This window comes from Anopheles bellator, chromosome 2 (assembly GCF_943735745.2).
Source record: "Anopheles bellator chromosome 2, idAnoBellAS_SP24_06.2, whole genome shotgun sequence".
NCBI lineage: Eukaryota > Metazoa > Arthropoda > Insecta > Diptera > Culicidae > Anopheles > Anopheles bellator.
In genome coordinates this window covers 12,107,988-12,120,841 of record NC_071286.1, presented here as the reverse complement: position 1 = coordinate 12,120,841, position 12,854 = coordinate 12,107,988, and the positions used below count along the sequence as shown (strand labels likewise).

Here is a 12,854-nt window from a genome sequence, read left to right as displayed (position 1 = left end):
CTCTTGAGAGGGCACGCTCGACGCTAACGAGTCATTAATTTGCGTGAGAATTTATCAAGTCGAACAGTTTGCCACGCGATGCTGCTGGGAACCACACTCCAAATAGCTGTGTTGTACAACGTGGGAAGATTGCATTTTCAGCTTAGATTGGTTTGCTGCAACAGAAAGAATGGCAATGAACTATAAACACCTACGTATGTCAACATATTTTGGCTCAAGATTTGTAGTCGTTTCAGAAGGCGAACGGCGGAGAGTCCTTTCTAGAACATTTCTATCCCGGTCTGGCCTCAAAAGCATTGTTTCGTATCATACCAATATACCCTTTCACTTCTGTTTCATTACCTTTCATATTCACTGCAACAAAGAACGGATCACCGTCAGAAAATCTCTGTCAACTTTTATTTGAACAATATAATAACTATTAATGAAATAATAAATTATTTAAATTTTTAAATGAGAAATCAATTTTTAGTCGCAAAAGAGAGCCATCTATTGGCAAAAAGTTAAACCAATTTACAAATGTAAAAAAAAAAAAAATCAAATTTTCAAAATGTAAAAGGGCGTGGCTTAAAAGTGTACGAAAGTTCCACTTGAGGGCGCTGCCATGCTGTAGAAAGAACACTTTCTATCGATTCGGGCGACATCTAAGGATAAAATGTGAAACTACAATGAAAATTTAAAAAACTGAAAAAATTAAATAAAATTAATGAAAGGATTGTTATTTGGAAATGGGATACAGATTTAATTATAACTGTGGGGCTACATGAGGTGTTCCGTAATGATTTTGACATTAACGATTAATGCCAAACTGTTTACGCCTCGGCCAAAACATATACGTTTTGACAGCGCCGCAGCAGTTTGGCATTAATCATTAATGTCAAAATAATTACGTTACGCTTGATGTAGCCCCGCAGTAATAATTTATTTCTATCGCTGGAGGGCTACATGAGGCGTGAAAACTAGCGTAAAATTAATTTGTAATATTTGTATTTTGTATATTTGTATTTGTATTATTTGTATTACTAGGGGGCTACACGAAGCGTGAAAACTAGCGTAAAATTAATTTGTAACGTCAAAACGTTTACGCTTCGTGTGGCAGCAAAATTTTTAAAACGAAATGTCAAACGTGTTTACGTTCGTGTTTTTGGTCCAAGAAAATAGAAATCGAAGAGATATTAATTGATTTCTGAATTTTTTTATCTGTTTTTTTCCGATTTTGTTGCTATACCAGCAAATAAGAACATAAATTATCCTCTGTTTGTAAGCAAAGCGTATGAAAAGAATAATTACGCTCGGGTTTACGCCACGGCGCCTCGGCTCGGCGTACACGTTTTGACAGAGGCGCAGCAGTTTGGCATTAATCTGTAATGTCAAAAACATTACGTTACGCCTCATGTAGCCTCCCAGTATGAGGAGGAAATCAAGAATATTTTACGGACTTCCAGCGTATTGCTATAGTTGCTGCATAATAGCTTTTTGTGTATGGGGTAGATAATGCTAAGATTCCAGTCACTAGGCATCGACCGAAATCTTCAAACAAAGTATATATATTTAGTCAAGTCGCCTGAGCCGCGTTCCACAGTCAATGTCTTATGCCTATTTCTCGTTCGAATTGTTCAGCCTTCAGTGTTCCGTCGATTGCTTCGCAGTTCTTGTTAAACACGCTGTATGCACTTATTTCACCCGGACTCTTTTTCGTGCGCGTATTGAAGTAGATGCCTAGAAGCGCCGACAGCATTAGAAATACCACCCCGAAACGTAGCTCGATCGCAATGGCGTAAAGTGTGACCCAAAACAGAAAATACACCAGATACGTGAGGTACGTTAATAGAGATCGTGGCCTAGGCGGTGATTCTTCCTCCTCCGGTGGCGTTTCGACCTGTTGATCGGAATCGGAGTCGACTGGCTCAGGGGTAGCCGGAATTCGTTTTGATCGCATATCCTGCGCGCGGAGTGACTCTTTCGGGCTTTCTTCCTTGGTGGGCTGAGCCTACAAACAAAAATCGTCACAATCGAGCAATTTGGAATAATACGCACGCCATGGTTTCCGTACATCTGCTTCGATAATTACGTGCGTCGATTTCTCCTCAACGCGCACTTGCTGGAAAGATACCATATTGTAGATGATATCCTTAAAATCGTTCACGAGCGCTTGACGTCGTTTGGTTTTTCTATAGCCTTCCAATTTTGATTCCATACGGCCTTTTCAACATTAAACCCTTTCTTTGGGTCGACTGATTTCTCCAAATCCGAACCGAATTTCTGCTAAACGACAACAAAACAAACAGCCGTGTTGACAACTATCAGCTGTTTCTGCGTTATTGGAGGAAGCAAACAGCAATAATCCATTTATTGAATGTATTCATAAATGAATTATTGTTGGGTTTTATTAAGCGAATATTTTAGCTTTTCCTCTATTAATTGTTGGAGAAAATTCACAATTCTTCTTCATAATGAATCGGGGGTATGAATGTATTTGCATATTTTCTCATGCAAGAAAATATGGCTTTTCTCATGCAAGAAAATATGGCTCTTTCGTTTTCTGTTTTCTCTTTCCAGAAGCTGTCAAAAATCCACCGGTTGTCAAAAAGCAAAACACATTTTTTCTCGAACCGAAAAGCGGCCGCAGAGATTTGTGCAATTTAATGTAGCAATTTTCAAAGTATTATGAGCGAATACTTTTACTTTGACGTAGAACTGTAAGTACGAAAGTTGCGTGAATCGATACTACAACACCTTTTTGATACACGACTTGTAAATACACAGCAAATTTGCTCGAGATCCGGACCAACTATTGCCGATTTACGTGAAGGCGAGCGTGGAACAGTCGCTGCAGAAAGTGTTTGGCGAAATCGGTGGCCAGACCGTGGTAGATTTGCTAAAGTTTGACGCCCTGCGACGGCGGATTATCTTGCGGGTGCCGAAGAACTTTTATGTCAAGCTGCGCGCAGCTCTTACACTGATTGGCGAATTTCAGGGCGTACCTTGCCATTTCCTGGTGCGAAAGGCCACTCCGTTGCTGCTGACGCTCGTGGAAACACATTTGCAGTTCTAAAAGCCATGTCGATTTGCAAGAGCTACGGGAAAGATAAGGTCATTTTCGCCACCAAGGAAGACCACGCGGTGCCCAGCAAGATCGAGCTGCCGGAGTCGGAACCGCGGCCTGGTCTGATTTTGGAAAGTGGCGACATCAATTGGAACTGTCCCTGTCTAGGCGGAATGGCGATCGGTCCGTGCGGGGTCGAATTCCGAGAAGCCTTTTCCTGCTTCCACTACAGGTAAGGACAACGCGATTTCGATCGGAATGGTTACATAAACGTCCCATTCATCCCTTGCAGTCAAGCAGAGCCGAAAGGTTCCGACTGCTACGAAGCATTCAGCACGATGAACGAGTGTATGCGAAATTACCCGGGCGTTTACAAACAAAACCTCAACGGGGAAGAGGATGAGGACGCCAGCGGCGTGGCCGGAATGACGGAAAAATCGTCCGACGATAACCAATCGAACGAGGACAGTGGGGCGGTGGAAGCCGTTAAAAATACCGTAGCTACGAAGGCGAACTAGTTTGTATAACGTACAAAGATTTATCGAGTAAAATATGATGCAAAAGTAGTGTTACAATTTAAATCCGTTGTTTTGCTTTTATTTTCAAATGGCGGTGCGTAGATGCCAGAGAGAGCAGCGCTTCTTACACAAAATACCTCATGCTGGAATGGAAAGAAATCATAAAATCGTGCGGATTACGCAAAACGTGAAAATATGTCGTCATATTTTTTTCGTGTTTTTTCGTACACAAAACAAATCCGCGAAAGCCCCTTCTAGCTGCCGACGCTACTGAGTGTCGACGTTTTCGAGCGTCCCTCCCGGCACCGACGCTACTGAGTGCCCAGATTTTGACAGCATCAGTCAGTCTTATTTTGATATGAAAAGTTTTCGTGTGCGTAAAAGTTAGTCAAATTTTTGGGTATTTCACGGCCGTTTTTAATGTTCAATCTGGGCGACATCGGTTGAACGGAGCGTGAGGCGGCGTGTTGAGGTAGTATTCCGTTTGAGTCAGCGTTTGTTAGCCACAGCGCAACAGTGCAGCCAAGACGACCGAAAAATATTCAAGGTTCCGAGTGTTCTGTGTTCTTCGACGACGACACGCAACCTTCAACCCCTCTGTGAGCGTCGTGATTGAGTTTGAAAAACACTGTGTCGTGTCGCTTGAGTCCGGGCAGTGGTGTGTTCCGTGCGCATTAATGTGCTGATTGATTCCAGCGTCTCGCTAGCGTGGAAATAAGGGCCTGCCAATGCTGTGAGCGCGGTAGCTGAGTGCATATGCAAGAAGCTATCACTGGCTACTACGCACCGCTCCCGTTCGATTACCGCACAACGCTCGTTGTTGCTACTCGCCGAGATTGAGGCAAGCCAGGCGTGCTGCAGATGAGTTAGAGCGATACGGAGAGAGCTAGTTTTGTGGATTGTGTGTTCAACAAGCATCTTCACGAGAAAAGCCTCCGTCTCCGTGATTAACAGCAGCTGACAGAACACATTGTGGAGTTTTGTGTGTGCGTGTAAGTGTGTGCGGTTCGAGCACCTCGTGGTGTGTTTATTTTGGTTTCGTCGGCCGTGCGTGCGATTTCGTAACAAAGACCGCGCGTTGAGGGTGCGTAAGTGTGCGTTTTTATATATGAGAGAGAGAAAGTGCACCAAACAAATCCAAGCGCTGGTCGCCAATCGAAGGGCCACCCGCAGGCGACGAAAACGTAAAAGAGTCCCGACGAGGCGTGCGTGCTAGACGAGAGTGTGTTTGTGCGACGAGTGATTGTGGTAATGAGTTTTGTGCGGTAGAAACAATAGTTCAAAGTAACCTCTCCATTTGTGTACCTGTGTGTGTCACAATTCTCACAATTGACGATCTCAGCAAGCGTTACGGCACGGACAAACCGAAACCAAACTCTGTGTGTAGAATCGTGTGATAACAAGGGCGATCGTCCGAAATGACGAAAACAGCGACGACGACGAAGTCGGTGGCGACAACGTCCAAGAAGATCGACGCGACGGGGAAGATCGTGAAGCCCGTCAAGGAGAAGCGAAGGTAAGAAAACCCAAAACGAAAAACTTGAAATACTGGCTACGGAATCGTCCAGCCCCTTGGCGAGCCCTCGCAAGGTTCCGTGCGATGGATTGGAAACTTGTGCTCACATCTTTCCAAAAACAAACACAGTATCAGGCGTAACTCATTCCCTCCCTTTGTTGGCCGTCATCACGGGTGGATTGCCGCCGAATACCGTCGATCATCGTGATCGTGATCACTGATCGTTGCCCAGGCACCGATCATGGGACATCGAACCAATAGAATGAGCACAACGCACCACCTCATGGGCCGTCAACCTTTGTCTTAGCTGCTTCGAGCTATTGGGGTCTCGAACGAGACATTTTCAGCCAGAGCGGCAGGAGACTTTGAGCATAGAAGGTTGTGTGGGTCGATGTTGAATATGTTTCGAAACATCACCATCTAAACGGTTTGGGGGCGTGTTCCGTTGATGTTCGTTTGAAAAGTGGTCGTGTAGAAGTTTTCTCGGAAAGCAATCATTATTCGTGAATGGAATGATTCCGGTTTAAAAATACACCAAAAATCTGTAAATTAACCGTCTGAAGGTCGATCTTCGATGAAAAGTGTCGACTTACACGGCTCAAAATCGTCTTAATAAGATAGTGCCGAAGTGCTTTTGTCCAATAATCCCATTTCGTGACACTTCGATGCGCAAAACACGTTAACGGCATCGGCTGGCTCGACGGGTGCTTGGTTAATTGCCACACTTCATCTATCCGGAGTACATCTAGAAGTGTCCGGTACTCGCAATCAGCAGGTCGAATGGCGGAGAGCTAATTACATGCCTGTAGAGGGCACCCTCCAAAGGAACAGAGCGGTTGTCTTTCTACCGTCCCAACCACTCATTATATTATCGTATCACCGGAAACGGAGCGTTTCGAGTATCGATTTTTATAAAAAAAATCCACCACCACACCACTCTGTTTTGGCTCAGGATATCCGTTGCGTAAATGGAGCATGTAAGGGAGGCCACCTCCAGAGTTGGCCTAATTTTTTCACAACACCGCCTGGCAACAAAACAAGTGGCGGTCTGTTGTTTGTTATGACGCTTCATTTCGGTGGCACTCCCCTGACGTAACGGGAAAGGATGTGTACGGCCGGGAGCGTGCGCATTAGAGTGTGTTTGCTACGTCTTTCCGCTTTCGTCCTCTGTGGCGGCGCAGTTCCGGAATAGTCTGGACTTTATTTCGCGCGCATTACAGCCGCGGCACAACGGTCGATGTTGAATACGCGACCACCCGTCGTTCGCCCGGCGACCGACAAATGACTTTACGAAGTTGTTGAACCTGTTGAACCACTGCGGTTGCCCGCCGGCGGCAACCGTTGCTCCCACAAATGCCCTACGACTGGTTTTGCTCAGTATTTTTCCTTTTCCTGAAGTTCAGAAAATTAAATTATCGTTAGCGACAAGTTCGGGAGTGCACGAAAATCTGTTCCGGAACGGGAGGTTCTGGAGGGAGCGACCGGAGCGGAATTTACACGCTACGTTAGATGCAAGTTGCATCTATTGGAACCATTATCCGCCCGTGGTGGTTGTGACTTGTTGCAATGATTGATCTCCCTAGCCTCAAGTATGTAGTACAGCTTTCTTGTTGGAATAGTTAAGCCCTAGATCATATAAAGTGGTCGTATGGAACATCTGAGAAATGCAATTTACGATCCGCGTGTTACCTAGAGCTTACCTTTTCAACCACAAAAAATGACTGAAATGTTTTGGGGTTGATTATTCAAAATTGGAAAACTGCATTGTATGGGCTGTTCAAAAAAATGGCTTTGCTCACTTTCATCAAAATAAAATAACAGTTAATTGGCAGCAGTCATAAATTATGTGTCGCCCTGTGAGGCAATTTTTTCGCGCTACACTCTGTCCCCTTGATTGGAATTTCAGTTTTAACATCCCTCGATGCAGCTTTCTCCTTGGCTGCGATATAACCTTTAACCATCGATTCCGTCCTTTCGGTGGAACGACGGTCGGTTACATGTCCTCCCTGACCAGAAAGCCCCTGCGTGGCTGTTGTTCAGGTTTCGCTGAGGGCTCCTACGCCGATGCTCTTTAAGGCCATCGGAGAACAAGGGTTGCCCTCGTTGTGAATCCTCGTGAGGTTGTGTTTTTCTCCGCGTGATCACACGCGGAGTTGTCTGGCAGTTCTGGGCAGCCACGATAAGGTTCGGTATAACTCTCAAACCATCGAACTGACCTCATAAGCCGCTCCTCGCAGGGTCACCTCATTCTGCTGCCTCGACAACGGGGGTCGTTTCTGTCTGTTTAGGATCGGTTCATTCGGGGGGAGGATGGTGTGTTGCTGAACGGAGACGCACGTCGAATGCGTCTGGCTCATGCATGATTAATGATTGTTTTCGGCCGCACAAGCGTTGCTATTACTACTTCTCTACACGATCGATAAGTTCGAACTGATCATACTACAAAATGTTATCCTGAGGCTCGTGATTCACAATTTCATTTCACATAAAAGTCGAAATTCGAAATTCGTATGCATCTGCTGAGTGCAACCGGAAGTTGGTACGCGGTCAAAGTGACTTAACATTCATAACCGATCGCTAGCCGATCGGGTGCACGTGCCTGCTGGTAGATAGTCTTGGTTCATTCTCGCTCCTTATACACCAGGTAATTAAAATTATTAGTACGGCATTAGCACACCGTGTGCGAGTCGTACGTAAATCCCACCGCAGAACAACGCAGGCAACAATGCGTCAACCGTGCTGTCCGCGGAGACCATGGTCCTCGATGGTCGGGCGTAAAATCCGCGCCACAGATCCGTCAGACTTTTTGCGCGTTCGCCACCGGGAGACAGACTGTTCAGGGTTTCTCAGGTCCATGATTAAGGCCTCGTCACTTCCGCTACGTGTCGTCGGTTCCATTGCTTCTTGGGGAAGTGACCTGTTCTGTGATCATAGAAGGATAGCATTATTCGGACAGCATCGCGCTAACCTTCGACACCGGCCTAATTTGAATTGATTCGCTTGATTCACAGCTGACCCACAGGCAGAGCGCAGTCAAGTGGCTGACGAATGCGAATGCGTTCCGAATGTTGGTGAGTTTGTAAACATACACACAGCCAGCCACAAAACGGTGGACGATTGTTTTGATGTGGAGTATGGCAACAGCGAGTTCGAAGCCTATGCAACTACCCATACCGAGACGGTTATCTTGTGTGCGATAGGCCGCAAGTGTGCTTCGGCTGCTAGTGTTGGTGTAGAGGTGTAGAGCAAGTGCTGTAGGTCATTAATTTTAATTGACTCAATTACTATCGGCCAGCAAGAGATGTACTGTGGAGGTTCATACCGTTTGCAGCGACAATGGTGTTGCGGTGATTTTTGTCCATCGCAATACGCTCGTTTGTTTAATAACTGTTGACTGAGGTATTTATCGGTCGCTACTTTACGTGTTACCGACAATTCATTAGTAATGAATAGTAGGAACTAATATTATTGTTTTGAATAGAATAATGTATGAGTGAGACTTAATGATAGAGATTCCATAACGAAGAGTGCCTAAAACGAATCATCTAAGATTTGGGAAAGTTTTATTTTTTGTTGTGTATTTTCTTAAACTTTTTGACAAAAATTGAATCATTTTTGTGGTAAGTTTGATCGTTTTATTAAAATAATATGAACAGATCAGACCATTTGAGCAAGCTGTTGCCAGCATCGCATTCACAACAGCTTATGATCACCAGCAAAAGAACAGTTTTGTACACAGAAGATCGGCGTTTGGATAATATCTGCTAGACAAAGGTTCATTAGATGATCAAGCCAAGTCGTGAGTGCGATATTTTAGCGAGCGTACCCATGGGGGCACGAGTGGGACAAACTTGTCCAGCCTACCCTCGAAGGTAATACCGAGCAGGTGATCCGAAGGGGGGGGGCTCAAGGCATTGGTAGGGAGGGTTGTAGTGGGTAGGTCCGGACTCCTCAGAGTTCGGAAATCCCACATTACCGGCTAGGAGCTCTCGCTCTCTCAACGGTGCCTATGAAGGTTTCCCGCCCCGTATCGAAAAAAAAATGAAAGAGATGATCAAGAGGCTAAGGGTGTAAAGGCTTTAAAATAACATTTCATTATCTATTTATTTAAAAGAAACTTCCTAAAACATGATCGAATCAATTCCAACCTGAGTGGTTGAATCAGAACGTCTTAGCGCCTGCAGACGGGTTTATCTATATCCTCACTGCTGCGGGTGGCTTATGAATACTTTGCGGGATGATTCTCCACGTCCGCCATTCTCATGACATGATTATCCCACAGGAGCTTGACGAAGCGTACGACAGTGAGGTCGTCGTCCAGTGCGTACAGATCGCTGTTGTAACGGTTTCTCCATTGTCCCTCCACACATACGGGGCCAAATAACAATCTGAGTCAGTTTCCATGTTTCAGATGCGTACGTGAGTACTGGGATTAAAAAGGTTCTGTGTAACTCCAGCTGTTTTATGTTATAGAGCGAGATTAGTTGTTGGTCCTTTACTCCACTCTTCAGAGTGTGGCTATAATTCTGCAATCGATCGAGGATCCGAAGGGCCGTAACTTGATAGATGTTTATACACACAATATCCAAACAAACAAGTTGATTAGCAAACTTACTAAAGAGCCCCGGAAGGGGTCCCTAATTTTTTACCGCTGAACTTGTTCACATCTCCTTAAAAACGAATTTTATTCAGCTTCTTTTTAAAATGCAGTAAACCTTGTCTGCTCCCAACATTTTACTATTCACTGTAGGTCTACCGTGAACATCAGGCACGGTAATATACTAACAACCGTTTTATCGTAATCAGCATATCGCTTATCAGAGCTGTATTTCAGCGGCTCTTGGGTGTCGTATGTAGATCTCTACGTAACAGTCTTTTTTCTGCGGCGATTGCAGACGGTTGCATTTTTTGAACATTGAATCACCGCACAGGTTCCGCATTTTTCCGCCAGAGAGAGCCACCAGTTCGCTGGCCGTGTTTTCGTATTCTGCCCCGTTATCGGACATTATTGGACATTTTCACAATTATCCCACCGCTCGCTGGCCGTAATTCATCCGCTCGGAGCGAGCGACCGGTGATCCGTTGACAGTTTTGCCAATAGAAGACCACAGCACCTGTCAATCGCCAAACCCGATAACGTGCGCGCGCGGACGCGAATGTGTTGGTCAATGATACTTTCTGCAGGAGGTGCCGACGAAGAGGACACGACCCGTTGGGCCGTTTTTTATCGGCCAAGAAGCCGTCGTTAACGTCGTCGGCCGGGGCGCGCAGATAATGTGCCGTAACGTTATAAATTTGTTGTATTGCCAATCGGATTACGATTAGACACCCTTCAGTGTTCGCTGTCAACGGATCGCGATCGGTGTGTCTCAGTGGTCGTTCGCTCGGCGTTGGTTTCCGGCCAGCTAGTGAGACGGGTTTCCTCCGTTTCCGGAGTCGTTCCGGGCGGGTCGCCTTGTCGGTGTGACTCAGTGAAGTGTACCGGCAGATTTAACGACGAAAAAGTGCATTCGTCGAGATGCAGTCCCAGTGGTACCCACCCAATAAGGGTGCCAATGGTAGTGGTAGTGGTGCGGTTGTGAGTGTGTACGACGGTGGGCACTACGGCGGAGAGAATGTCTCGTTTTACGGTCCACCGTCGATGGGAGGTTATCCGGAGAAACCGATTGGTCCGCGGTTCAATGGCGGACCCGGCGGATATGACGCTGGTGGTGGTGGTTCTGCTGCAACGCCTTACGAGTATCCTGGCCACAGGATCGTGCCACCTCAGCTGCAGCAGCAGTGTCCACCGGGTGGCTTATATAATCAATCCCAAATGCTGACTGCGGTGGCGCCAGCAACAGCCCCTAACAATGATTACCACCACCAACACCATCACCAGCAGCAGCAGCAGCACGGCTCAGTAACGGGTGGCGCTTATCAGCCCTTCTACCCGTTGGCCCCACAGCCTGCTGCACCTCCGTCTGCTTCTTCCTCTCCGTATAACACCCCGCCCGAAATGGTAGGCGCCCCGAATTTATCATCAGCCTCGTTTCTGGAGCAACCGTACGTGTCGGCGAACTACGCACCCTGTCAGGGACCTCCGCCATGGAACTACGCTTACTGCTACGGCTACTACGGACAGGAAGCGTGCCCGTACGTCAACATGGTCGATATGGAGGACTTCATGTGAGTAGCTCGCCACCCCGGATGGTTGTGGTCCCATCCCGGACCATCCTCAACAACGGGGAACAGAACAGTTGTGTGGCCCCTATGTGCGAGATAACCACGCCGACGAGTGGTTTTTGGTGGTGTGTGCTGGCCGATAACCACATGCCCAATCCTTCTCCTCATGGTTGGCACCGTGAGATTGACCGCTGATTGGTCGAGGTCTCATAACCGACGGGCCGCTTCGTGGTTTGTCTTCATTTTTTCCCCATGGTTCGCTATCTTCGGTGCCGCGGATTGGCCACCGCGTGCTGTATGCCACAAAATCCGTCCCACCGGGGGCCCATATCAAGAATCGATAACCGGAATTGTCCTTTTATTGTGGTTGATTATTTACCGAGTGGCAGTGGCGCGCCTATACCATTATTCGTGACCATCGCTGCCCGACAGAGGTTGCCCGTTTGTTGAAGTCTTCCGATGTCACTCACGACGGCGGATGGTTTCAATAAAGAAAATGATTGGCAATGAAAGCTTGTAACTATTGAAAATGATTGCAACAATGGATGGCTTATTAATATTCATTTTAGGAGTTATTTTCTGTGTTTGTTTGATTAGGAAAAATAAATAAAAAGGCTACCAGAAATACATTAGAAACAAGAAATATTCCAAAACGAATAATATTAAATGTACAAAAAACATAGGGCAATGCGACTGCCATGCCATGCAACTGCGAAGATGTTACGGAACCGACTTCTTCTAATACGAACACTGATTATCAAATATTAACATTAACTCGTAACAAGTATATTTATAAACACAAAACCGTACATGTTTTGATGGTTTTCTTCCCACTCTCTGGTGTTGGCGGAGTATTTTGTCGTTAACTAGTGCGCGCCCGCCGTCTAGAGGTGAATCGCCGCGGCAATAGTTTGTTGCCACAGCGCACTGGGCTCTGCGTTCGTTTGTCCAACGTTGATTGCCCCGGTAGATGTTTTAAGTTGCCGCGGGCCAAGGTATCAGCATATATCCTACGGGCAGCGTGAGTAACGTTTCCTAACGTCGACCATGTCAACTCATCATCGCAGTATCCGCACCCTTTATGGCCCTTACCGTGTGGGTAGCTGCCACTCGGGATGGACGGCGCGATCCGCCCGGAAAACGGTGCTATGCAAAGCGCAAGTATCACTATCTTGCGCGCAAAGTGTTTGCTCTTGCGCGTACCGTTTGGCAGCTATTTGCTGCCGTTGCTGCTGCTGCTGATGCTGCTGTCATTAAGTGATCATCGACGCCACCACCGTTCGGTCTGGCTTGGTCGGTTGAGTCAACAGAGCTTCGTTTTGTTCGGAACGCAAACAACTCCTGTCTCCGGGACTGGAATATCACCCCGAGATTTGAAACCATTTTCTTACGCCAAGGACGTGGTCCTTCAATCCAGTCCAGTGTTTTGTTCTGATAATCATGGAGTATTTACATTTTTTTTATTAACTACGGAATTTTATTTGCCTTGTGGCCATGATCATTTTGTAGCCCAACTCTATATTATTCTCGTCAGGTTATTAAGCCGGTAGGAACCGGAGCGTTTGTGGAGATATCCCATTTCTACGCATTCAAATCATTTTTCACGCAA

At 46.3% G+C, this 12,854-nt stretch overlaps 4 protein-coding genes across 4 annotated transcripts in view; 3 read left to right on the top strand and 1 right to left on the bottom strand.

Moving 5' to 3' along the window:
• Positions 1 to 1,565: 1,565 nt before the first annotated feature.
• On the bottom strand, positions 1,566 to 2,254 carry LOC131210780 (SAYSvFN domain-containing protein 1). The gene is made up of 2 exons (XM_058204071.1): positions 2,054 to 2,254; positions 1,566 to 1,990 (listed from the first exon to the last, which is right to left on the bottom strand). Exons 1-2 carry the CDS (start codon positions 2,195 to 2,197, stop codon positions 1,583 to 1,585), a joined length of 552 nt encoding a protein of 183 aa, XP_058060054.1. The 5' UTR covers positions 2,198 to 2,254; the 3' UTR covers positions 1,566 to 1,582.
• A 333-nt stretch (positions 2,255 to 2,587) lies between these two features.
• LOC131209982 (ribonuclease P protein subunit p14) lies at positions 2,588 to 3,055 on the top strand. Its single transcript, XM_058203163.1, has 2 exons — positions 2,588 to 2,699; positions 2,767 to 3,055. The coding sequence occupies exons 1-2, from the start codon at positions 2,668 to 2,670 to the stop codon at positions 3,053 to 3,055; spliced, it is 321 nt and encodes a 106-aa protein (XP_058059146.1). The 5' UTR covers positions 2,588 to 2,667.
• Positions 3,056 to 3,060: 5 nt separating this feature from the next.
• LOC131209981 (mitochondrial intermembrane space import and assembly protein 40-B) lies at positions 3,061 to 3,614 on the top strand. Its single transcript, XM_058203162.1, has 2 exons — positions 3,061 to 3,278; positions 3,339 to 3,614. The coding sequence occupies exons 1-2, from the start codon at positions 3,061 to 3,063 to the stop codon at positions 3,562 to 3,564; spliced, it is 444 nt and encodes a 147-aa protein (XP_058059145.1). The 3' UTR covers positions 3,565 to 3,614.
• Positions 3,615 to 10,598: 6,984 nt separating this feature from the next.
• The window catches only part of LOC131206996 (protein similar-like), a 109,039-nt gene continuing 106,783 nt past the window's right edge, over positions 10,599 to 12,854 (top strand). Inside the window, exon 1 of the mRNA XM_058199603.1 lies at positions 10,599 to 11,248. Coding sequence (XP_058055586.1) covers positions 10,599 to 11,248 — 650 coding nt within the window. The remainder of the gene's footprint in view (positions 11,249 to 12,854) is intronic.

What these genes read in the sequence shown, in the direction of transcription:
- LOC131210780 (XM_058204071.1), bottom strand. Translation starts at nt 2,197, where the DNA reads ATGGAATCAAAATTGGAAGGCTATAGAAAAACCAAACGACGTCAAGCG. An exon ending in ACGTAATTATCGAAGCAGAT is followed by an intron (nt 1,991 to 2,053) that starts GTACGGAAACCA and finishes TTTTGTTTGTAG; the next exon opens with GCTCAGCCCACCAAGGAAGA.
- LOC131209982 (XM_058203163.1), top strand. Translation starts at nt 2,668, where the DNA reads ATGAGCGAATACTTTTACTTTGACGTAGAACT. An exon ending in TTTTACTTTGACGTAGAACT is followed by an intron (nt 2,700 to 2,766) that starts GTAAGTACGAAA and finishes GTAAATACACAG; the next exon opens with CAAATTTGCTCGAGATCCGG.
- LOC131209981 (XM_058203162.1), top strand. Translation starts at nt 3,061, where the DNA reads ATGTCGATTTGCAAGAGCTACGGGAAAGATAAGGTCATTTTCGCCACC. An exon ending in TTTTCCTGCTTCCACTACAG is followed by an intron (nt 3,279 to 3,338) that starts GTAAGGACAACG and finishes CATCCCTTGCAG; the next exon opens with TCAAGCAGAGCCGAAAGGTT.